At 39.7% G+C, this 25,792-nt stretch overlaps 2 protein-coding genes across 4 annotated transcripts in view; one reads left to right on the top strand and one right to left on the bottom strand.

Annotated features, from left to right (window-relative positions):
- The window catches only part of pdgfbb (platelet-derived growth factor beta polypeptide b), an 18,183-nt gene extending 16,150 nt beyond the window's left edge, over nucleotides 1-2,033 (top strand). For both annotated transcript variants that reach the window (XM_024273080.2, XM_024273081.2), the window contains 2 exons: nucleotides 687-842; nucleotides 930-2,033. In XM_024273080.2, coding sequence (XP_024128848.1) covers nucleotides 687-826 — 140 coding nt within the window. In that variant the 3' untranslated portion in view covers nucleotides 827-842; nucleotides 930-2,033. The remainder of the gene's footprint in view (nucleotides 1-686; nucleotides 843-929) is intronic.
- Nucleotides 2,034-12,743: 10,710 nt separating this feature from the next.
- Nucleotides 12,744-25,342, bottom strand: csf2rb (colony stimulating factor 2 receptor subunit beta). Of its 2 annotated transcripts, none has more exons than XM_024272415.2 (14): nucleotides 24,864-25,342; nucleotides 21,989-22,106; nucleotides 21,747-21,913; nucleotides 21,524-21,672; nucleotides 21,300-21,444; nucleotides 21,079-21,211; nucleotides 20,846-20,997; nucleotides 19,092-19,225; nucleotides 17,254-17,437; nucleotides 17,052-17,148; nucleotides 16,481-16,547; nucleotides 16,323-16,402; nucleotides 16,082-16,241; nucleotides 12,744-13,678 (listed from the first exon to the last, which is right to left on the bottom strand). In XM_024272415.2, the coding sequence occupies exons 1-14, from the start codon at nucleotides 24,958-24,960 to the stop codon at nucleotides 13,307-13,309; spliced, it is 2,055 nt and encodes a 684-aa protein (XP_024128183.1). In that variant the 5' UTR covers nucleotides 24,961-25,342; the 3' UTR covers nucleotides 12,744-13,306. The 2 variants fall into 2 exon arrangements, with proteins under 2 accessions (XP_024128183.1, XP_024128182.1); XM_024272414.2 differs by having other exon boundaries at nucleotides 21,747-21,916; nucleotides 24,864-25,340.
- Nucleotides 25,343-25,792: the final 450 nt, after the last annotated feature.

The raw sequence follows: 25,792 nt of genomic DNA, 5'->3' as shown, positions 1-25,792 counted from the left end.
GACACTTGTTTTGCAATATGTATCCCGGCCCTTGAGTTGCAATACGATACGTATCCCAATCCTTGTGTCTCGATATGATTTCTATCCCGATCCTTGTGTCGCAATGCGATACGTATCCCGATCCTTGTGTCGCGATACGATACATATCCCGATATAAGTGTCACAATATGATACTTAATCTGATACTTGTGTCGCAATACGATACATATCCAGATCCTTGTGTTGCTATACGATAAGTATCCCGATCCTTGTATCGTGATACGATACAAATCCCGATATTAGTGTCACAACATGATATGTAATCTAATCCTTGTGTCGCGATGCGATACGTATCCCGATCCTTGTGTCGCGATACAATACATGCCCCGATATTAGTGTCACAAAATGATACGTAATCTGATACTTGTATCGTGATACGATACGTATTCGCGATCCTTGTGTCACGATGCGATAAGCATCCCGATCCTTGTGTCACGATGCGACACGTATTCAGATATTTTTCATAAGCCCGGGGAATATAAAAAGCAGACCATTCATCATGCCTGATGGCCACCTGACTGCCACCATCTACATTTATGAACTCACTAACAATCAAAAAAAAAAAAATTGCGCGGTAGCAGTTGTATTTGTGACCACCACAGCCACCCCTGCAGACTGTGGTGTGACATTCTGTTCTGCTGTTCCAGAGACAACAACAACCACCACGCGCAAACCATCGGCTCCAACAGTGCCTAGACTTCTGCTTCGTCCAAACCACATAAAGAAACGGATGAAGAAGAACCGCAAGCGGATCAGCAAGGCAGCAATGAGAGCGATGCTCATGTAGAACTGAGAGGATCCCGGTGAGCTATCCCTAAAAATGTAACTTATGATTAAAAGGAAAATGATAAAAGTGGAACGATTAAAACATCTTTCATTTCTTCTTCAAGGAGAAACAGCAATCAAGGAGCTTTTTGAAGACAATCCCTTTTGTTCACGTATTTATTCATTTGTCGTTTAACCAGCTCTTCCTGTGAGATCTTCCCAGTAACACTACTAATGACTGATGCTGAACCTGTAACTATTCCTGGATGGAGTTCACAGGAGTGGGGAAAAAAGGATAGAAAAAAGGATTTTCTCAGGACAATAATGCTTGCCTTGACGGCAGATGTAAGGAAGAAGCACCAAAGGAGACTCAATGACTGACAAATTGCATGAGTGAAGAAGCCCGGCTGTACAACTGTGGAAAATAGTGCAATTTCAGAACTCTTCCTGAATCCTTGTTTAGATATCAGCAGAGAGAAGCTGCACTTAAATGTGTTCACGTCGGGTGTCGGAAATCAAAACTTTATTTTAAGCTGAAATAAAACTAAATTTGGAGGAAAAAAATGGTGAAACAGAGACAAATGTTGGTTTGTAATTGGATAACCATCAAGATTACCAAAATAACTAACAACATAAATGCTATGTGTGATATCAGTCATTAGCATATTAATGTGATGGTCTGTCTTTAACCGTATGCTTCGTTATATGTAACACTGGAACAAAAAATGTGGTGAGAGGAGTCAATAGCATCCAGCCAGATCTGTGAGATGTTTGCTACTATCTTTATTTATTTGTCTTTACTGTCACAGTGGAAATAATGTCCCATACAAATACTGCAAAAAGCAATGTCGCTCAGATAAAAGCCACAGATCTGTTCTGTCCTGGTGGTTGTCAAGATTAAAGAAATAAATATGCAAAATTCTCCATGTCCTACCAGCTCAGGAGAACATTTGTGGCCAAAAAAAAAAAAGTTTGAGCACATATCCCAGTAGGAATTGCTTTTTCTTCATTTTTGTCTCTTTTTTTCCCCTCTGTTTTCATTGCAAATTGTCCTTCAGATAATACATTCACTCTCTGTAATCGGACAATCACAATCTTTGGTCATTTACAGCTGGGCTGTCCAGGCCAGGTCCTTGTCATTTTCCATCCGTTCTTGCTTTACTTGCATTTAATAAACTGAATCAGCTTTGTTGGGTCAATCCGGACCTGGAATCATGTGGTCAAAAAAAGAAAAATCTAGTTTTTTTCACACCAAATTCAATTTCCGATTTTAATCATTTTTATCTTTTTACCTTCTTTAAAGTTCCATAATGGTAACTTTTTGAAATGTATTGTAAAACTCTTCCCTATCATTTTCTAGGACTTAGTTTCTGCAGACTGGCAGTAGTTAAAGGGTAACCAAATCCTAAATCAAAAAATTTTTTTGGCTGTTGATCTCTATAAATGGGGCTTTAAAAGTTCTGTCTGTTGGTCATTGACGCATTTTTGACAAATTAAAACAAACTTGTTTAATTCTTGAAAATGTAGTCAAAACCATCTACAGGTTGCCCCCTACAGGTTGAATTGAGGTAGCACAGTTAAATTTTGTGATTGGTCAAACCATGTAAGTCTTAGAAGTCCGACATCATGATCTGCAGTTCTAGTAAAAAAAGTTCTGTTTCACAGCCACACCCCTCTGACTGGATTTTCACATTTCAGTTGTGGGTGGAGTCAGCCTCCAACTTCCTGTTTGGTTACCCTTAATCAGAAATTCACTTCTGAGTTGCGGGCGAGATTCTTGGCACGGAAGTAAGCCTCCACTGATATCCCATTATCCCTTTGTTTACACTCTCTTCTGCTAGCTTACAGCCCCTTACAACTCCAAGCTAACATTTATGATGTTGCAAAAATGAAAAGTGATATCAGAGCAATTCTGAGGCGGATTCCAACTGTGACGAGGAAAACAACAACGTCAATGGATCTATTTGTCTGCAAGTGGATGCATCAGAATGGAGCGGAGCAGTGAAACTTTGGCCTGCCCATGTCACTCACTAAAAAGAGCTTTTTCAAACGTTTTTTCATCGGCTCTGATTTGAATAAAGATGCAGTTTTATTCATACATTTTTTGTCTTCCATTATGAGAGAAATGCCACAAGAACATGCGAGAAACACCAAAAACACAATTATCATCGAATTGGGTTTTTAACAAAAAATTACAAATGACAGAATATACTTATCAAAAACATTTTAACATCTCCTTTGGGAAGTTGGCCCGAACACAACGCATCTGTTTGCAAAGCAATGTGACGTGTTGTGTGAGCTGATGCTAGCTTGAGCATCTCAGAAAGAGAAACACTTCTCTCTCAAACAAATTTCTCAAACCCTCACCTTTGGTTCAACTGCCTTTGAACAGATTTGTGACCTCCTCCATGTCTGAAATCACAAATCAATCATGACGCTATTTCCATATAAGAAGTCTGCTTTTGCTGTTGTTTTTGTTGTTTTCCCATTGTTTCATTGAACCAAATGGTCCAACTCTTGCACAAGATTTAACATAGCTCCAGTTTGTTAGATTTTCCCTTGATGAGGTTGACTCTGGAATAAATATGGTAAAAATTGAAGTGAATTAAAAAAAAAAAATCAGTGACAATATGGTCACATTTTTCAAAGGAGTTTGACTGAAATGCTAATTTATCTGTAATGTAAAAAAAGTCTAAAAATGTAAATCTCCCATCAGCCCCCTTGATCCAGCAGACCCCTTCAGCTCCAAAATGACCTTAATTTAGCGTCTACTGAAAGCAAAAATAAAGTGATTTTTTTCATGACTTGAAATAAATTTGAGGGTTAAATTCAAGATCCAGGCCATAATTCATAAAAAGGGAGACATTTGAACCCATTTTCACTGTTTTTGTTGTTTCTGATTCATTTTTAGGTGTTTATGGGACAAAAATGACTACAGGTATTTAGTATTGTAAGAAAGAGATGCTCATTATGATACATAAAGTGTATAACTTACTTATGGATGAGAAGAGTAGCCTTGACTCATAACAGGACAAAATCATTTAAATAAATCCACCTTTTGTGTTTTATTGTCAAACTCCGTTGACTCATAATTTTAAAGCAGCACTGAATTATTAAAAAATGCTCCAAAATCAACCATTTCTATTAATTTTGTCTTAAATATTACTGGTGAATTTTTTTAATCACATTTTTGAAATATAAATTCTGCAACTTTTATTTTACAGATAAAATGGAATTAATAATTGAAGTTGGATTCTTTAAAAGAGTTACTTATTTGAATAAACATGGTTCAGACTCAGAATATTTTTTTCATGTTATAATTTTTAAAGCAATTGAAAGGGAATAAATAAAATAAACTGGAAATAGTAAAGTTTTAGAAATAAATTATTTGGCAATTTAAAAAAAGACAACAAAAAATATGATAATTATGAAAAAAAGGTTGTAAGGCTGTTAGAAATTGATAAAGCACAACCCTCGGGCTGCAGACCAGTACTGGGTACCGGTCTGCGTCCTGAAGGATGGCGACCCCTGATTAGAGTATGCATTTGTTTTCCTGTCTGTGGCCCAGTACCAAGCAGCCCTTGGACCGGTACCGGAGGTTGGGGACCCCTGGTTTAATGGGAACAGCCAACACATCAAAAAAATGACGAGTTGTGGACACCCAAAATGTCAAAAAGGGACATGGGGGGCCCGAACCATACGTCCATATAGGTCGAGATGGGATTAGAAACATTGAAAACCACGGAGAGAAATTACACTTGAAACATTTGTGTGTTGATTGTTACAGCAAATACAAAAAGAATTGGTTAAATTGATCCAAATTATTTCTCATTTAAAGACTAAATAAAAAAATAATCTAACAATGACGTTGGTTTGTGTTTGGTAACTGAAGGGTTTAGTCTGACAAAAGAAAGAGTGGTTGCACAAAAGCAGGTGAACTTTGGCACACACTCATGTTGTAGTTTGTTTTTCATGGTTACACACTTGACTCTTGGCTCCAAAACTCTCCAGCTCAGCATTCAGCTGCACATCTCTGCATGCACGCCAAACTGTCATATGGAAACCCAATAAATCTCGTTGGTTTGTAGACTGAAGAGGGTTATTTACAGAACTGCGGCTTGCATGTAACACCTTCCCGTTAGTGTGTGGTCAGGTACTGATGCAGCTTCCCTACAGCCACTCTCACACGTGGACTCTAACTCCAAACTGCACATTGTCTCCAAATTCAGCATGGAGGTGGGATGTATGTTTTGCCATTTGTGTTTCTGCAGCATCCCACATTGAAAAAGCAGAGGGAAGATCTGAGCTGGTTGTGGTCAACACACAGACACGGGCCGTGCACGCATTCAAACACAAATGAGGGTAGTTTGTGGGGGTCTTTGGAGGTTTCACGGCTGACCGGCTGACTGCAAAAGATGACATGCTTGTTGACTCGGTCTCCTCACCAACAACGGGTCTGAGGACAATATGGCGAACCACTGTGACCTGACCCCACCATCATTATTGGTCCTGTTTTACTACACATCTCCTATATGTTTGGTTTTCTCTGCAAGTCTCAGTGGTTTTAAGATCTGAATCTGCACAAGATTCTGTTAAATGCTTTAATGTCTGGCTCACCAAATTCAAGTTTAGTTTGTCCCATTTAATCTATATGACATTGTAAATTCAACAAAATTATAAATTAAACAAAATTATTATTTTTGTTGCCTTTTTTCCTAAGTGGTTGAAACTGAGAGGGCATTTATTCCGGTTAAACTTCACAGGACTTTGTTTTTGGGGACATACTTTGGGGTTCTTTGTGATTATGTGAAATCTTTAGAGATATTGAAGCTCATGATCAGTCTGTGATCCTGCTGTCGAGATGCTCATTTGAAGATGTAAAAGGACTCTAGGGAATGTGTTAAGCAAGATTTAACACCTGAGGTGATTCCAGCAGACTCTGACGGATCTACACAGTCAGAAGGTTAAAAAAAAACACTTTCTGATAAAGTAATTTTAAGAATGAAATTACGGATTTGTAATATTCTGAAGTTGTTGTTGCATGATGCAGGCACCTCCCCATTGTGAGGATGAATCACCGACCCATTCACCACTTCACATTATTTAATGTATTGTTAGTTTCTTACCATGGGTCTTATTTATTAGATGTGTGTTAATGTTGGGTTTGTTTGGTGCATTTCTAACTAACTCTTCTCTCCTCGTGAGGTGACTCTTCCTGTGTGGTCATGGAAGCGTGCCTGTGATTATAGCAGATGGAGGCCTCGTGTGTTCAACCAACCCATGGCTTGTACCAAGTCAGGGGAAGGGGGAGGACGTTTCCACTCGGCTCAAAAAGGGGATCTTTTTTGTCATTTGTTAGTTTACATTTTAATAGGATGAAGATGTTTTTTAGTAGTTTTTTTTGTATAATTTTGATAAAATATGTTTTTTATGAACAGTAAAATATTGAAAGTTATTTAAGGTTTAAGTTGATTTATTCTGGAATAACATTCCTGCCTTTATATTATTCATAAATTATGTTAAAATGTTATGGTTTAAAAGTTTTTAAAATTGGCATTCTGGTAGCTCTTTGGACTATTTTGGTATTTACTAAGATTTTTTAGGCTGTTTCAGAGTTTAGCTAATATTTTATCAACATGCCAGCTGTTTTGGCTAATCTATGCTTTTTTGTTTGTATTTTAGGCAGTTTTGGAGTTAGGCTAATATTTAAATGCTAGCAGTTTTAGCTAATCTAAGCTTTTTTGTTTTTTAGGCTATTTTAGAGTTAGGCTAATATTTACTAGCAGTTTTAGCTAATCTAAGCTTTTTTTGTTTTTTAGGCTATTTTAGAGTTAGGCTAATATTTACTAGCTGTTTTGGCTAATTTAGGTTCCAGTTTTTAAGATATTTTGAAGTTTAGCTATTGTTTCAGCTACATGCTAGATGTTTTGCAAGCATAAGTTTTTATTTTTAGATTTTTTAAGCTAATTTGAATTTAGCTGATATTTTAGCTGCTTGTCAGCTTCAGTGATTTCAGCTTCAGCTTTTTCAGGTATCAGCTTCAGCTTTTGTAGCTATCAATTTCAGCATCTTCAGCTGTCAGCACTAGCATCTTCAGTGGCCAAATTCAGCTTACAGAATTCATACTAGCTTTATCACAGGTAATGCTTTACATCTAGTTCATAATTATGTTAATAAGTTACGATTGTAAAGTTTTAAAAAATTAGTTTTAGAGTGTTGTAGATGGATAGTTTCATCTGATCCTTTATAAAACAACTGAACAGAGGTCAGACCGGTTACTTTCTGCTTGTACTGTGCTCTTTGTGTGTGACAGAAAACAAACAAATAAATAAAAACAGGAAGTAAATTTTAAAGTCCCGTTCCGATCATCTTTTGATCTATTTCAAAGTGTTACGGTGCTCTTTTAACTATAATTATGCTGTTTTAGCCATAATAATAATAATAAACCTGTCATCCCTGCTCAAAGCTTTTTCCAACAGCATGTTTTCACGAGAAATACACTTTTTCTTCCATCATGAGATACATGCTACAATAATACATGTTAAAAAAACACCAAAAACACTATTTTCATTGGAGGGAGTCTTAAAGAAAATTTAATGCAGGTCTAAGTCATTTGTCCTACTGTTATTGCATTTACAATCTCTTTAGAAAAACATTGTATTTATTCCTGATTCTTATTTATTTATTCTATTTTGTTCATTCTAAATCCTGACCCCTGCTTGTGTCTCTTACATTTGTATTCCTTCTTTTATCTAAATAGAGTTGTAGATGTTTAGATTTACTCATTCCCTTTTTTCTTTTTTCTAAGACGGAATCTCACACTTGACCCAGTTTAAAAAGGAAGGGTTCATCTGAACCAGGAAGTTGTTAAAGTTATTGTGGCGAGTCCCTAAAAAATGAATCAACCCTTTAGATAGCAGCTTGTGTCCCTGTAAAAAAAAAGTTCCAGCATGACTTTTGCTGAAGTATGTTTCATCATTTTTCTCTTTTTGAAATATAATTTTAGAAAAAGAATAAAACGGTTATATTCATAAATAAACAATGTTGAATTGGAATCCAGGCGGCTTGTTGGACGTGTCTTTGCTGTATCTCGTCATGTGACGGTGAAGCACAACAAGAGGAAACAGGACGTCTTCGGACAGGAGGTTACACAAGCTTTTGTGTGGCGCCGTGCACGGCCTACACCTTCCACTGCTTTGATTTTCCTGTTTTCATGCTTGACAATAGGACAGGGACATGTTGTACACAGGTGACGACACAAGAACGCTGTCATCCAACACAGAGATACCAGAAGCCTGTTTACACGCTGCTTTTGTTTCAAATAAATTAGAACAGTAAAGAGGAAAGCATACAGGATAGATAAACTGAAATATACCGCTTTCTGTTGCTGAGGAAAAACTTTTAAATTAAAGGAAAGTTCCAAAGTGATCTCAAAGCTGAGGCTCTGAAGTTACGTTTATATAGAACATATGACACACGTGGCACATTTAGCATATGGTGTTCACACTGGACCATTGCTACTTGATACGAGTGCATGTCCGCACCTACAGCTGAAAGAGGTTTGGTGTGAAATGTTGAAGCGGTACAAATCTGGTGAATCTTGCTTCAGACCCCTTTTTCAAAGCTCTATTCCAATATATGAAATAATCTTTGTTATATAATTCTGATCAGGCACAAACCAAATCATTAATTTATCCTCCATGATAAAAGGGGAACCAAACAGGGAAGTTTGAGTCTGACTCCACCCACAGCCGAAATTTGAAAATTCAGTCAGAGGGGCGGGGCTTGGGAGCTGGAGTGTTATCATTAGCTGTAGATCCTGACGTGAGACTTCTGAAACTTACATGGTTTAACCAATCACAAAATGTAACTGCAATATCTTTAGGAGGCAGTACACATACGGTTTCAAATCAATAATTTTTTTTTTATTTATATAGCCTAATGTCACAAAGAAAATTTGGAGAGTGGGAAAGAAGAACAACATGTGAATGGAACTGCACCAACAAAAGCATGGAGAACTAAATACAATTAATAATAAAGAATAGAAGAGAGCAGAAGTAAATGAGAATAGAGAACAGAACCCCAAAGCTGATCTGAATAATAAACATTATAGAAATCTAAATTTATATTTAAGCGCATCAATATTAATTTATTAATCTAGCCTCACAAGGACCACAGAAGAGAGAATATTGTCTGATTACTAGCTAGTCTGGCAGAACGCCTGTCCAAAGAGGAATGTTTTAAGGCTAGTTTTGAAGGTAGAAACTGTGCTGGCCTCTCTGACATGAGCTGGGAGCTTATTCCATAGAACAGGGGCTTGATGGCTGAAGGTTCTACCTCCAACTGTACTTTTAGAAATTCTAGGAACTACAAGCAGTCCAGCATTTTGTGAACGAAGTGTTCTGACTGGTTGGTAAGGAACTATGAGATCTCTAATATAGGATGGGGCCACACCATTCAGAGCCTTATAGGTTAACAGGAGGATTTTGAACTTGATCCTGGATTCAACTGGTAGCCAGTGGAGAGAAGCTAACACAGGAGTGATGTGTTCTCTTCTACTAGTTCCTGCTAACAATCTTGCTGCTGCATTCTGGACAAGCTGAAAACTTTTTAAAGAACTTTTCGGGCATGCTATTAGTAAAGAGTTACAGTAATCCAGTCTAGACGTAACAAATGCATGGATGAGTTTTTCAGCATCACTTTTAGATAACATATTTCTGATCCTAGCTATATTGTCTCTGAGACTTTGAAGGCTTCTGCTCCTCACACATCTCACAGTCTGTGTTAAAACTGAGCAGCTGTGCGGCAGCGTCCTGCAGCTCTGAGCTCTCATCCAGTAGTCATGAAAAATTATTTCATCTTCTTCTCACGCAGCCCTCTGTCTCCGCCCTCAATTGTCAAAAGTCCTTTTTCTCTCGCGCGCAGAAACATTTTTACTCTTGTCTCTCTTGTTTAAACTCTCAAAATTCAAACTTTCATAGTTAGAAAAGTCTAGTTTAATAGAATGAAACAAAGATCTGATCATGATCAAAAATGTACACAGACAGAGAAAACACAATATTCTGTTTTATTTAACAGAGATTTTTGGGGTTTCAGAACTAATTTCATAAGCAGAAGTGAAATGACTCAATCTAGAAGGCCCCGCCTTTCGCTCCTTTCGGGTGCTGCCCACTTTATGACGTTAAAAAGACTTTTCACACACAGATCCTGTGGTCTGCACGTGAGAGGAATGAATGCCAACTGTCTGAATGTGAGAAACAGTGTTTTTAAATCCAGGTTAAGAACACACTTGTTCTCAGTCGCATTTGACTAGTATGTTTTCAAAAGTTTACATTCACACTTTTGCTTTTATAACTAAGATTTAAGCTCTGACATTAATTCAGTTTTTAAGGAAAAGGGATAATTACTCGAGTACAAGGAGCATACGAACATGATAGACGGCTGACTCAGCTTGACCAGAGTCTCGGTGCCCTACAGTCTCATCACACAGGAAAATGAACCTTCAGACGGTCTCAAAGTGAGGAAGTTAGTATCAGAATGCCAAGAATTTCAACAATGTCTGTAGAACAGCCAGACAAAACTGCCTAATTATTAATGGACAAAGTCTTTGGATGTTGCGTTTGCTGTAATTGTGATTGTAGACTTTGCACTGTGGCTTGACTCTATACAGTGTCTGGGACAGACCTCAGTGGTGACAGGAGAAAGATGGATTTAGTGTAACTTCAAACTCTAACAACTGTTAAAAAAACAACAAACTCTTATCTGAACTGAAATGCAGATTAATAACACTAACGTTTGTGAACACGTAAGTGCTGCATAAGATTGAATGTGATCGTTGTCAATCTGTTTACAATTGTGTTCATGATTGAGTTTTAATTAAGATAAAGAGTAAGAAAGATACCTGGAAGTAAAATAATCTTTTAGGTAAAAATGTAAAAAAATAGAAACAACTGTGATTAAACATGTGTGCATGTTGCTGTTCATGGATTTAAGTGCAGGAACTCTTGGGGTTTTAATAGGAGGGTTTTGGGAGGTGTATAGTAGGGGTCACTCTGTGGTTTAGGGTCAGGCTTTGTTTGTGATGTGTGCAACCTCAGGGAGCAGAAATCTGGACTACAGTGACGTCTGTCATTTTGAGCAGAATAAGATGAAGACCTGCAGCAGGATTTGGATTCATTGATAGAAAAAAAGCTTCGTTGTATGAAAGGGCTTCCAGGAAAAGCTTAGAGACTGAGGTGAATTTGATTTCATTTTTATTTAACCTTCTTTGAATCAGATTAACTTGATTTGGATATACGATTTTAGGGAAATCAAACCAAGAAGTCCACATCACACACAATAAAAACCCTTCAACTAGAATAACTCCTCCAGTTTGGAGGTTTCAGCCCCGAGTGCTCCAATTACCACGGACACCACTGTCACTTTCACCTTCCAAGCTTTCTCCAGTTTGTTCCTTCATCTTGATGTTACCATCTCTTGGTACAGCCACATCCCGTCCAGGTTCTTACACCCTGCAGTTATGTGCTGGATTGTTTCCTCTTTGCACAGCCTACACCTTGGGTCTTGTATGGTAGATCTGAGCCTCTATTGCTCTGGTGCTCAGGGCTTGTTCCTGTGCTCAGTTTATGCTTTATACAGTATGTACATATATATGGAAACAGACACAACAGTACCGTTCAGCACTATCAGAGGGCGTAACGTTAGTTTTGTGCACTCTACTTATTTTCTACTTTAGGTTTGTGCTGCACAGGTGTTTGTATTCTCACACCCAGAGAAAAGCTCCAGCCTAATCTTTAAATGACTTTAAAAATGAGTATTCTCTTCTCCTTTGAACTAGTATTTAAAGTCTTTCTGGGTAAATGAAAGTCAGCAATGATTTGACTTTTTTTTGGTCTTTTTTTTGACAGCATTGAGTACAAATTTGTCCATTGTTTAGTTTATTCATGTTCAGCTTTGGTTTTTATTGCATTCAAAATGTGTTGAAGATGAATTTGGAGCAGGTCTGCAGCCCTGTGCAGAGAGCTGCTCTGTCAGAACATAACATGTGCAACTGTGTAAAAGCAAAAAAAAAAAAAAAAGGGCACAAAAATTCTTCCTGTCATTAGAGTGGAACCAGTGGAATCGACTGATCTGTGTGATTTAAAGTTAGCAAACTAGGTCAAACTAGAGCATCTAAGTTTCTCACTTTTAATCTATTTTTTGTTTACTGTACATTTACTGAAGTAATTTTAAAATAACTTTTTGGATTTTCTTCCCAAACAACTCGCCAACAACTTGACATACTTCTCCCCAATTTCCCACAAATTTGGGAAAATCTATTGTTTGGGCTTTTTTCTTTTCCTTTCCCGTTCAGTTTATTTCAGACAATACCACCTCCAAAAAAGCACCAGGTGTAACATTCACAAATGGTTACATTTCGTTTACTTTGCAAACAAAATAAAGCGATTAAAGATTCAATAATGTTCTCATTCATTGCACTACTAAATCGTATCCTAAAAGCCTTTAAACAACTACACAGCTGCTGCCATGCACAGTGGTAGGAGGATAATGATTGGGGTTTGGAAACCTTCCATCTCTGGAGTGAAGTGCACCAAAGAGGACCACAAACTGATGACTGAGAGTCTTTTAGGAGGAATGAGAGGAACAGTTTTCTCAAATCACTTCTGCAAGAGGAAACATTAAGTAAAAACTATAAGAAATACTTTAGTTTTACTTTGATTAAAGTTTTTTCTTATCATTTAAAAGTAAGTTGAAGGTAAAATAATACAAAAAAATAGATAGAATGATTGATAATCCACCTCACACAGCTCCTCTCTGGTCCAAAGCATTTTTTTTATGAAATATACTGCCACCTTGTGGGGAGATTATTATTCATGTTTTGGGCACAGCTTGACTTTGTGGAATTGAAGCTTTGCTTGGTGACTTTAACTCTTTAACACTGGAGCTCTAGTCTCTATGTTCTTTGGTTTACTGTAACATTTTCATTAATTCCAGTAGATTCTGAAGAGTCAGAATCTACTGGAATTATCTTGTTTGTGGTGGAAAAGTTGCAGTTTGTTAAAGATTGTATGTTTAAGCATCCCCAACGACGCCTCGGATGTTAAAGGATTAAATTAAAAAACAAAATTTATATAAAAAAAACTAGAAGAAGCAGCAGATTATTAAGAGATAACAAAAATGCAAGCTCTACTAACCAACAGCAAAAAATCAAAGTCTCGTAGAAAAGCCTTGTGTCACTCTTTATTTGAGAACTTAATACACAGAGCCAAACTATATAAAGACAACAAACTAGTATAGTTCATTAAAGCAGATTTTACAACATTCTAAAGCTTATAAGCTATAAGTAACAAAAATAAAACAATACGGAACAAATTTTACAAAAAACATAATCAGCTTTATTAAAGTGTGCAACTTTCAAGTGAATGTTAGTATAACATTTATATACAATTACCTATTTACTCTCTTCTTCATGGCTGACAAAGATTTTGAATTTTTCTGTTTCTTATTTCGCTGCTGTCATAAATGCTGGAGGGAGGTGGCAGTATCCTGATTGGGGAATGGCTCCCTCTTCAGGCCAGGGGGAGAAAGGGCTTGCACTGTACTCCGGAGGCGGACTACTGATGAGCTGCTCGTTTGACTGAACATGCCACAGTGTGGTGTCTGAATGGTGTTGGTGCTGCTCAGCATGCTGGTACCATTCTGAGCTTGTGTTGCTGTGAAACGCCAGATCTTCTGTGGACCTTGAGAGGCCTGCGTTGGGCAGACGCACATAGCTGTCACCGTTGTGAGGAAAAGCCGTCGTTGGAGAGACCTCCATCAAAGTCTCTTTGTCTCCATGGTCCGTTTTCACTGAACTGGACGTTGATGCAGACACCTGGAAAAAGAACAATGCGGTTCAGTAAAGCATTACACCATTCACAAGGTGGTTTAAGAGCACATACAGACTGCCAGGTCTGGTCTATGTCCAACACTAAAAGTTTTCTCTATAAAACAAATTTAGGCGGAATCCAAAGTCTTCCCCTCTCCCTATCCCAACATTTAGCCCTCCAAATGGAGAATTATGGAAAAATAGTGTCTTCAAATTCGGACGTTACTCCCACTTGATGATGTCATCAATAATTGCCTGTCAGCTACGTTAGCTGCTAGCGCCAACAAACAGATAACAACGTTTGTTTTATAACTTTAAAAAGGTCACGCTAAAACAAAAAGTCATTACTCACATTCTAATGTAAACTTCTGTGCTTCAAAGCACACCCACATGAAGAGAAACACTTCTCCTCCCCCCACAGTGTGACACGGAACAGGACGGAAGGCTCTGCATCTCTTAAAAAAAACTATTATATCTGACATCTGACATTATATCTGACAAAAAATTATTATATATCTGACAACCCTACCCCTAGAGAAAAGCCGTATAGGGGTAGGGGAAGAATTTGGATTCAGCCATATGCTTTTGGCCAGTGCTAGAAAAATCAGGCCGTGGTCCATTTGAGAATGAGGGTGTGTTTGAATTCCCCCCTAATCACTATATAGTGCATTCGTCATTTTCTAGTGCTATTCGAATCTACTAATTCCAAAATCGAGCGCACTGGAAAGTCTTTGTGAAAAACTAGCTTATATCGATGATCACTGGATTTGCTGATATAGACCACAATGCATCGAACAATTTCGAATAAAAAAACATGTTTACATGTAATATTTGCATAAACCATCCACATAAATAAACGCAGTGAAATGTTTGTTTTTATTCGTTTTTCCCTTCATGAAATCGGTGACGTCACATCCAATGTTTACCTCCTACTATAGATACACAATTGACTGATAGTTGGCAAAGGAGAAAAAAGAACATTTTAAGTGGGATGGGATTATTGTTGTACATTGGTTGACTGGACCTGACAAAATAAACCAATGACTCGAATCCTCTGTGCAGTCCGGTCCAGTACGGTCCAGTCTGGTATTTTGACCGTTTCCATTATAAAATGGACCCATTAAACAGTACTGACCCGTACTTCTTGGGGACTAGAGCAGCACTTCTGGTTCCAATGTAGGTCCATTGAAAAATGGAATGGAACGATTGGGGCAGAGCCACTATAGACACTTGTTGATTGGCAAAAAATGATGACAATATTAGAAAGCACCAATATAGTGCTCATTTAAGCTAACATTTCTAATGTTTGTAAGCATTTGTATTTTTGCGGTTTTCTGTGTCTAAATTGTAAACGCCTGCAAATTACATCAAGGCCTGGTCGGCGGTGGAACTGCAAACATTTTTTGCCATCCTTGGTGACGGTGGGATACTGGGTGAGCTAGCGGCACGCCAGCGGTCTACACCACTCATGTGCCGTGAAAAAATAAAAAACGCTCAGCGGCAGTGAGGCTTAACTGAGTGGAAACGATCACCAGATCTAACTGTTCAACTCCTTACCGGACAATACCGGGATGGACTGCTTAGTTGAAACAAGACTGAAGAGGTCTAATGAGTTCATCTATGAGGCCACTTACCTCCCACCAGAAAAAAATTAATAATTAAAAAATTTGAGCTGCAATAAATTGACTTCAATTACTAACATTTTTTTAAGTCAGTAAGGCAACATATACGTTAAAGTTCCTGACATCTGCCTTTTGTAATAAGTCATTATAGAGTGTAGACGCTTGTTCCTAAAGCTAAGTTCAAACTGCCCTCAGCAACGCATGTTCAAGAAGCCACTTCCAATGTTAAGCCTATTTATATGTGCATGACTGGACATTATAGGCCTCCGCGTTCACGTGTAGCTGCGCAAGTTTTTATGACTGTTTCAGGCTCTACGTACAACAGGAATGGTTATTGAACGCAGTTTGAAAGTTTAATAACGTCGAACTTTAACCAATTGGGAACTCAGATTTGTTAGAGAAGTATGGATGGCGTCCTCTTTAATTCATAGAAGTGCTAACCGTTTGAAAAGGGAGGACAAAGGGAGAATTGCGGTTTCTGTCTGGACGCAATTTTATGACACTTATTGTATCATTTATCAGAATAGAGCTGTGAAAGAAAGACTGGAGCATAATTTGCGAGATTTGTAGTGCTTCAACATTTCGCACCAAGCCTCTTCCAACTGTAGGTGGCGGACATGAGCTAGTAAACAGCAGAAAAAGATACAGAAGAAGTCCCTTTCTGCTTGTCCAGAGTGAACACTCTGGACTAAAAAGGGTTCAAGAACCTGCGTCAAATGTCCGGTGTGGACGTAGCATTTATTTTGTCCCTATGTCAGAGCTTAAAGGAAATCTGGTGTTTGCAAACCTGACAGAAGATGTAAGGCCCGCTGAAGCTCATAGATGACGTGTCCAAGACGTTCATCTTGTCAACACAGCAGGTCACGTCATCCCTGCGCCAGCATTCTCGGTTCTGATCCACATGCTGCTCGGAGGTCTTTGAGGGCCACAGAGGAGCTTCTGAAGAGCTACACAGGGTCGAGGTATTGGGTTAACTCTTGCATGATTACAGTTACGCTTGGAACAGGAGGAAATTTAAAAATTCCTACCAAGTCGAAACGGAGTCGAGGTGTTCCACTCTGCAAATGCAAGTCTTCTCATTTTGTTTGACCAGCTGACAGGTTGGTGACTGGATCACAGCAAGGTGCAACAATAAATACATTTTGCAAGAAGCTTCAACTGTATAAGAACAAAAAAAAAGTCTCACCATGATCTCAGAGAGAATCTTGCTCTTTCCTGGAGAGGGGAGTGACTCTTTCCACAGCAGTATTCTCCTGATGGTTTAGAAATAAAACAGACGTGAATTTTAGAATAAATTCTGCTCTTAAACAACAGATCACTGTGGGGGTTGACCCATTTGGGTCGTAGCTGCATTTTAAAGGAAGCGCAGGTGTGTCTTGTAGTTGTGCGGCAGCCTTATGGAATATCATGAGAATGGTACGTAGGCTACTATAGTCATGCGTGTGGTAAATGTGCCGTGAAGTATTTATAGTGTTACGGCCTGGTGGCGTGTAAGTCTGTTGCTGCTGCCTGTCCCGTTTCTCCTCCCTCAGCACAAGTGTAGGTGTTTGACAATCAGAGGACAGCGATAAAAGATCAACCATTGTGATCTGTCGCCTGCAGCATACTCATGGGCTAAAATATGCATCTATGACTTGAAAGCCCCAAACAAATTTGCCCATTTTTGCCACAGACAGTCTGTATCCACTCGTGAGGGCAGTTGTGACTAAAGCCTTGATTTGAGTGTGGCTGCAGTGCAATAATCGTCTTATAGGTACCTTTGGCAAGCTGGGAGAGTGCAGTAGAGAGTTAGGAAGACCACGACAACTATCGCACTGATGAAGATGTAGATCAGGGTGGAGATGGACCAAGAGGCTGTCAGGAGGCAAACCCAGAATGAACAAGTGTGGATTTTTAAACTCTTTGGTTGTAACAACAAACACTAGAAAGTGGTGATTGTTCAGTGTTTGGATGCAACACCTTCTTTAGAGGTCCACGTCACAGGAGTTGTCCATTCAGAGGGGATTCCTTCGTAGGAAGAGCCCTCCCCAGGGACGACAAGTGACCTGACCTGAACCTGGTAATCCTGAAGTGGAGAAAGAGAGTCTCCCAGGATGAGGACGGATGTGGATCCCTCGGAAATGTTCAGCAGCACAGAAGACCCCTGATGATCAAACACAGATAGAGTCAGAGAAGATGACTGTAGAAGAGATTTTCAGTGCTCATCATGAAGCCTGTTTTATTGACCTCTAAAATAAAGCCTCAACCTACAAACACTTTAGATGAAAAGAATAAATGCACAAGAAAGAACAGAAGTTGGTGCAAAAAGAGATCCACGGTTACGACTACAGGTGTACCTACTGGATATGACAGAAGGAAACAGTTGGTTTAATTTGATAACAGGGGAGAAAATATGTTTAACAGCAACTTGTTTGTTAGAATTTGTATTATTTATTTATTATTTTATTATTTCTGTTTTTTTTTCTTTTTTTAGAGTCAAATGGGGCTCGACCAGTGAAACCCTTAACTGTTGAATATTGAATACATGCAGTGGAAACTACACACATTATTCACACAATGATGATGCCAGCCAGCAGGAATTCATGGTTGAATTAGAAGTCCAGACAAAGTAAAGTGGCTGTGTGTTCTCTGCAGGTTTTGACTAAATGGATAAGCACTGATGTGACCCAAATGATTCTGAAATGTCAAAGTGAAATAAATGTTCAATTTAGTAATGTTTTTTATGTAAAAAAATGTTTGCAACTAAACTGTGTGCATGTTTATTCTGGGTTGAATGTGGGACTTTTTAAGATGGTACTAGATGGGGAAAATTTGATCACAAAAATACAATCCAGTAGTCATTTGAGAAACACTTGAACTTTTGATCTATTATAAAATCGTTCTCAGTGGTCTTTTAATTGTGATGGTGCCGTTTTTAGACAACATTTACAAAAAAACGACAAGGACATAGTTTCTGCAGAGCAGCAGGAGTTCATCAGAAATTTGCCTCTGAGTTGTGGGCGGGACTGTTGGTCCTCATTTCCCATAATCCCTTTGTTTAAACTCAGTTCCACTCTCCTACAACCCCTTTCAACAAAAATGGTGAGCAATATTGGAGCTATCCAGCCGTACAGGTGTGAGCTGGGTTCCAGCTCAGAGGAGAAAAGTGAAGACGTTAATGAATCTATTTCCCTTCAAAATCCACTTCCCTGCTTGTGGCTTGCTGTTGTAGCTTCTATGTCACAACTACAAACTTTTTTCCAACTTCACTTTTTCTTCTACTTCTCATTCTCAATAATTTGAATAAAGAAATAATCAGCAATGAAATTTTAAGCCTAATTGTCCATATACATGTTCTCCACCATCATAAAAAAACATAAAACATGTAAAAACACAATTTCCATTCAAGTGGGTCTTTAATCTAACCCAATTAAAATGCACACAAAATTAACTCTATTCCATATAAGACTTAAAATTAAATTTCTGACAATATATTATGTTTAAATGTTTAAAAAACATATTCCAAAAAATACTTTAAATAAATCCAGAGAACTATATACCAAAGAACATCCTATGTAAAATCAGTGAGGAATCAGTTATTCGAGGCATTAACAGAACTTCCATGCTGGATTGGTTGTGACCCGGGTTAACAATGACAGCCTGCGGTGCTGTTGACCTGCAGCTGACCGACCCTGGTCCTCCAGATCCACCACCCTGCCTGTTTTATATATCTCTCTGAAACGTTTTCTGCTGATTAGCTGCCCGTTGTACTCAAATATATATATATTATTGATGACATTTAGTCAAATTTAGCTCACCTCGTCCTGTGTCTTATAGTACCGGATCTGATAGGACAGTCTGAGATCAGCTGCAGAGGCGGACTCAGTCCATTCCACGATCCAGTTTTTGCCCTCTTCCTTCACTTTCACCTGCTGTGGAGGGCTGGGTTGAACTGTGCAATGAGAAACCAGGAAAGAACAAAACCGGGAATTATTATGGAATAATGTTATCCCTCTTTCTTAGAGTTTTTGTTGGAAACTAAGAAAATAGTACGTATGACAAAACCGCACATCCTATGGTAAAAGCTTTTCTGCATCTTCAGGAAGATGAATTGTCTTGTGACCTTTAAATCGGATTTTATATTTGCTGCATGGTTTAAACATTATAAATTAAACATTTATTTAAAAGTTCACTAAGATAATAAAATCTTAGTGTTTGTAGGTTCCTTTACTTTTTACTCTTGTTCATCCAAAACCAACTCTGGGGTTTAACCCTTGAAAAGCTGCTGACCACATTCAAGTTTTCCATTTTTTTCCTCATGTAGATCTTGCTTGATTTTAGGCTTTGTTGGATGAACCTCTGATCCACTCGCAGATATCTTCATTCTCCGTGGTGCTGCATGATGATGTGGTAGCTGTGTCTGTTTACGTATTCTTCTCACGCTGTAAAAAGTCACCGACACTAATCGTCCTGTTCCTGAAGTAGTTGTCCTGTGAGTCGTCTGTCCTACAGGAGTTAACCTTCAAGCTACATTCAACGTGTGATTCAAGCAGCCAATTTCAATGAAAGGTTTTTTTAACGCAGGTTTATGCTTGTTTCAGGATTCAGCATTCAAAACTCTCATGTTTACGTGTAGCTGCACAGGTTTTTACGACTGTTTGTTGGCTCTACATACAAAACATGGTGGACATGCACTAGTAAACAGTAGAAAAAGAAGAAGGAGCCCCTCCATGCTTGCCCAGTGCGAACACAATAGGCTAAACGCATGTTCACGAATGTTCATCAAATGTCTGGTGTGTAGCTTACAGGTTTTTTTTTCCTTGTGGCATTTGAGGTGCTAAACGCTGGTTCTTAAACGAGCTGTAGAAACTTGTTCTCTGATTCAGTCGTGACTTTTGATCTGACAGATCTTTTCCCGTCAGAGTTGATTTCAGTCTCTGACCTCTGATGGAAAACAAAACTGTTCTCACTGACCTACACGTTCTCTCCCAACTCGTCACATATTGACGTTTGGTTAAGGTCTCCTCCGCATCAAAAATTGACGTTTTGAGTGTTCCTAACTCGTCATTTTTTGACATGCTGGCTCTTCCCATTAAATCACGGGTCCTAGCCTCTGGGCCGCGAACCGGAACCGGTCCAGTACTGGGATGGGGAGCTTCCAGGTACTGGTTTGCGTCCAGTACCATGTCCCGGTATCCTGTCCGGTGCCGGGTTAGGGTACCAGTACAGACAGTGTCCTGAGGGCCAGTCCACACCGAGCACAGCACTGGGCACCCTAGGGTTGCGGGCGGACTCAAACTGATGGAAATTCATGTTGACCACACGTCTTACAGACAGATGAACACTGCCTGCATGTATTTTAAGTTCTTCCAACGTTAAATATTGATTTAATTCATCTGACCCCACACTGACCCTTCCTACGAGAGAAAATGACTTGAGAATAGTCACTTCCTTCATGAAGAGTATTTTTGTGTTGGTTTAGTCTGCGATGAGCCACTGCAGCTGAGTCATTTAGCCACTAGGTGGAGCTGTTTCACCACATCTGTTCTCCTCTCGGCTTGACTTCACTCACTGTGTTGGTGGACTTGAAAGGTTTTTACTCTGTGCACTGGCAGGAGGTCCAGCTGCAGACGCTCAGGCTCTGACACGGTCAGCGAGCAGCTGTACGTTTCCTTCCCGCTGAGGTCAGAGGTCACTCTGGGGTTCAGGCAGCAATCTTCAAAACTGAAAGGATCAATATTGAAAACAAGATGAGTGATGGCTGTCTTCTCCAGCACCAATCATGAGGGGTAACTCAAAGCATACCGATCAGTGTGATTCTGTCGACACCTCAGCTGGTAGGTGATGATGGGCGCCAGATCTGCGCTCACCTCCCAGCTGCACAGCACTTCTTTTTCTCCGTCCAGAACACAATGCAACCTGGGAAATTGTCCCGAGTCTGCAACCAAGAAAAGCAGCTCAATAGATTGGATCTAGACAGATAAATACTTTAAATATGAGATTAATTCTTCGTATTTTTGTCCTACTGTCTTTAGTCGACCAGGTCACCACTGGACTCCAGTTGCTCCACTGGCCCACGCCGGCATGAGCCTGCACTCTGGCTTCATATCTGCGTCCTTCAAGCAAGGACGGACGCTTAAGTGTCACACTCGTCTCTGTGAGGCTCACAGTCTGCAGAAAGCCCAAAAGAGGCGATGCATGCTGAGTTTCACACCCTCCAAAGCATTAGCGGTCTAGAGCTGCAGCTCACCGTCCAGTGGTCGTCACTCTCTGCCCTGTAGCTGAGCCGATACTTGAGCTTCAGGGAGGAGGAGGAGGGGTACGGACTCACCCACTGCAGCCGTCGGCCTCCGTCCCCGACCTCGTATGAGGATAAGTTCACAGGCGAGAGCGCTCTCACTGTGCAACGAAAGACAGGTTTGAGCACCCCGAGTCCAGCAGAGGTTAGAGGTGAGGCTGTGAGTCGGACTCACGTTCCTGCAGGAGAGCCACAGGCTCGGGGTCGGCTGAGGAAAGGCTCAATGTCTTGTTTTTGGTGAAGAAGAGCGCATGGCTGGCGCCGATTGCAAACGGAGATGTCTCATAAGTGCAGTGGTCAAATCCGGGATCGTCCGGAACGTCGGATGGCACACACGGCTCACTGCTGGGTACAAAACCTGAGCTGTTAGGCAGAAAACACAGAGTCTCTGAGCCTCCTCACCTGTCCTCCTCTTACCTGCTGGTGTCTATTTGAAACCACAGCTGCAGGTCTGAATTCCCATGTCTTCTCCACCTGCAGTGGACTTTGGTTCTGTAGTCGTTGTAACACTGTAAGGACTCCAGCAGAGATGGATCTGAGTGGACAGACATTTACAGGGTTATGATGATCCATAGCATCAAACTATGAAACAGAGTCAGAGACAGATGTTTTTATTACAGGTTTTTGAGCCTTGTTCTAGTAGCCTGAAACCTGGATAAATAGAAAAAATAAACTGCAAATGATTCTTTGTGAAATAAAAATATTATTTTTTATTTCTAAATTGAAGATTTAGCAACTAAAACTAGAGCTGCATTGACTCTCCATAGAACAGTAGCCTGAGAAAGTCCATCCAATACCAGAAAAGGAACCAGAGAGAACACCAAAGGAGCTCCTGTCACTGTGACGCACTGGTCCCAGCCAGTGATTGGGCCTCCAGATCCTCAGGTGCCTGAAGACCCCTCCAGCATCAAGCAAAAATACCTGGGATAACATCCTGAGCAACCCATGTTGACCCCAGCAGACGTCTAGGCTCTGGAGCCACGTCTGGTTCATGTATCCCTTCATTGTGTCTTGTTGTTCACCTTTCTGCACATCCCTTCATGGGTTGCGCTCTCAGCTTCCACCGATCCACATGTTTGGTTTGGTAATGCGTTTCTTCCTGACACAAGCCTGTACAGTACTTTAATCCGGGTAGGGAGCAGCACTAGGAGACCCAGACTCAGGCCCTGTTGTGGCTTCATAGCGTGAAGGCTCTTACCTAAAAACCCACACTGGAGTAAGCTCATAGCGCCCCCTGGGGAATGAACCCTGCTATCCTATGCACCAGTCCTATACACAGCCAACTGAGCCATCCAGTCGTTTTTCTCTTGTGTCTCTTTGGCTTACATATAAAAAAAATACATCAATATTGGGTTTGTAGTGTTTGGTTAATTTATTTTAGCTAAGTTGTCATACATGTCTTGATTTTTCAGATTACTGAGCATAAATGATGGTAAAAGGTTTCATCTGCAGTCAGCGTGCTTTATTATTGGAATAAGCTTAGTGCACATGTTTGACTCTGCTTTGTTGCATTTTCATTTCTGGTAAACCTGCTGCTGCAGGAGGATCTTATGGCGTATTTTATTTTGAAAGGAACTTGATGTTCTGCAAAAGTAAAAGGTCAAATTGTTGTCATATTAGTACATTTATTTTTCAAAAAATTCAATTATTGTAAATAATTAAGAACTACATTTTATAAATGAATTGCCATAAAAACATATATATACAGTATATATATATTTTATATGCTTAGTGGCTCCTAACAAGGAGCCGATGCCAGAGTGCTTTTGGCATTTTGGAGTTACTATTTTAATAAAGTGGCTTTTGTTCTCATTTTGGTGCCAATTGGTTGATGTCCCTCAAGGGAAAAAACAAACTTAGTGATCATGTAGTGTTGGGATGATTGAAAAAAATAACTTTGGACCTGTTCACAGACACTCAGATATTACTCCCTGCAAAAACACATATTGACACAGATACAGATTAACTCAGAGTATGTGAAGCATTTATTATATCATGCACACTGACAGTTATTCTGGTTGTGAGCGCTGTCTGTGTTTTACTGCCAACAATGTCGTTTCAGAACATAGAGGTTTGAACAAAGAGTGGGGGGGCATACCAAGTCTCTCCCTGACACCTGTGTGAAGAACCAGACTGAAGGGGTTAACCCCTCGGTAACCTGACACCAGTCATCCTGACCAGAGTCCAAAAGACCCTTGCAGAAGTCCGAGTGGCAAAGACTAGAGGAGCACACAGGGCCTGGCCTCAGGCGAGGGGGCCCCACCAGTATGAGCAACTCACCCCCTGATCCCTAAGGTGCGTTGCAAATTGACCCTCTCCCTCGTCACCTCGGGAAATTAGCAAGAAAGGAAGGAGGGAAGACACTCATCGCCCCGCGTACCCCCAGTGTTAGGCCCATAGACTGCATATCACTGGACAGCTTGACCCCTCCTTGAAGTACCTATCATAGACTATCATAGACTTATATTTACAAATAAACAGCTAAATTAGTCATTTTATTTGTCAGATTAATCATTCTTGCTCTGATTCTTTATCGCAAGTTATTTAAGTTATAAACTGACCAATCAGATGCCTCCATAAAACCATGTGGTGCCCGCTACCCCCACCTTGAGCGTTTGGTTGACAAACCTGCTGTGGGGTTCAAACAAGTTCACTCCTGATTGGTGACAGTAGTTGCCATAGAAATGGACCAATCACAGTAGACTGATTCCAAATGACGGTGCCCAAAACGCGAAAAACTGGGTGACATCACAGGCGCTCTGTCCAGCTCTATTTACAGTCTATGGCAAGGCCTAAAGTTCCTCTATTAAAGGGGGCGCATTACAAGGAAAACTGACTCCCCAGACCCAAAACGTCCCACCGCACACAAAGAATGAGGGGACAAATATGAACCAACTCCAGTTTCTTTTTATGTGAAGCATTCGAGTGTTTCCAGAACTTTCCTGAACTTTCAAAACACAAAATGTTTGTTTTCTTTTATTTCATGACTAGTTTTTTATTATTATTATTTGTACGTTTTGGAGAGAAGAAGGAATTTTCTGCACAAGATTTCCTTTCTTCTATAAGCCAAAGTCAAGATTTTTTGCATAAAAAAACAAAAGACGCCCATTTTTAAAAAAAAATTTTTTTAAAGCTCAAATATTTACAAAAACTTTGTTATAAAGCCGATTTTCCAGGGAAAGAATAAAATATTTCCTGACATCTGGAAGCAGATATTTAGTTTCAAGACATTTTTGGTCAAAACATACACAACTAAAGGTTGGTCAAACCTAAAAATAAAACACTAACTTACCGGTTGGTGAGCTGCTGCTTTGCTGGACACCACAGTGACCACACAGGAGAACCAGACGAGGGATCACCGACCAAAGCAGGATCCAGAGGACCGCCATCACTCAGCTTCAGTGTTTTTATTCACCCCCCGTGTATCTTCACATCATCCAGAGCTCTGTAGAGCAGTCAGGAGACCTGCTTGACGTGGTAAAGCCAGTCTAAGACAGACAGGCTGAGAGGGAAGTACTTCATTTACTAGAAATAATGAAGAAATGACTCATAACCACACCATCGGTTTTCTTCCGCTGTGAGTGTTTACACGCCGTGGGATGTCACCGCACATCCTCTTTGCCCTTATCTCTGTTTCTCACATGTGATAGAGTGAAAAAAAAGAAGAGACTGACAGACGCATGTCAGTGGGAACCACGAATGTATGTCTGAATGGTTAGATTGTTTAAGTTCTTTGATTTACTGTAACTTGTCAACTGTTAACACAGTCATTCCTATGGATTCTGAAGGAGAAAAGCGACTCGATGAGCCGCTTTTCTCCTTCAGAATCTACAGGAATGACTGTGTCAACAGTTGAAAAGTTACCCCACATTAAAGATTTCGTGTTTAAGCAACACCAACGACGCATCAGGCGTTAAAGGGTTATAGAGCTCAGACACAATGCTTATAAACAAATTAGAATCATTCAGGCGCTACTTCTGCCTTTTGTCTCTCATATACAGTAGCAAACTGGGGAAAACACCGTCAGAATATTTCTGGGACTTGAACACTAATTCTGAAACTAAACAGCAGACTTGTTATTGTTCCCGCTGAGGTGCTTTACGTACATCTATGGATGCAGACGAAAGATATTAACCTTACAGGTAGATGTGAAGTGTCTTTTAGGCTACCCACAACCACCTAAAAAAAACCAAGATAAAAAATATAGACCACAAAAGAATA

Source organism: Oryzias melastigma, linkage group LG8 (genome assembly GCF_002922805.2).
Source record: "Oryzias melastigma strain HK-1 linkage group LG8, ASM292280v2, whole genome shotgun sequence".
Lineage (NCBI taxonomy): Eukaryota > Metazoa > Chordata > Actinopteri > Beloniformes > Adrianichthyidae > Oryzias > Oryzias melastigma.
Note: the sequence above shows the minus strand (reverse complement) of the source record. Positions and strands in the feature narration are given on the sequence as shown.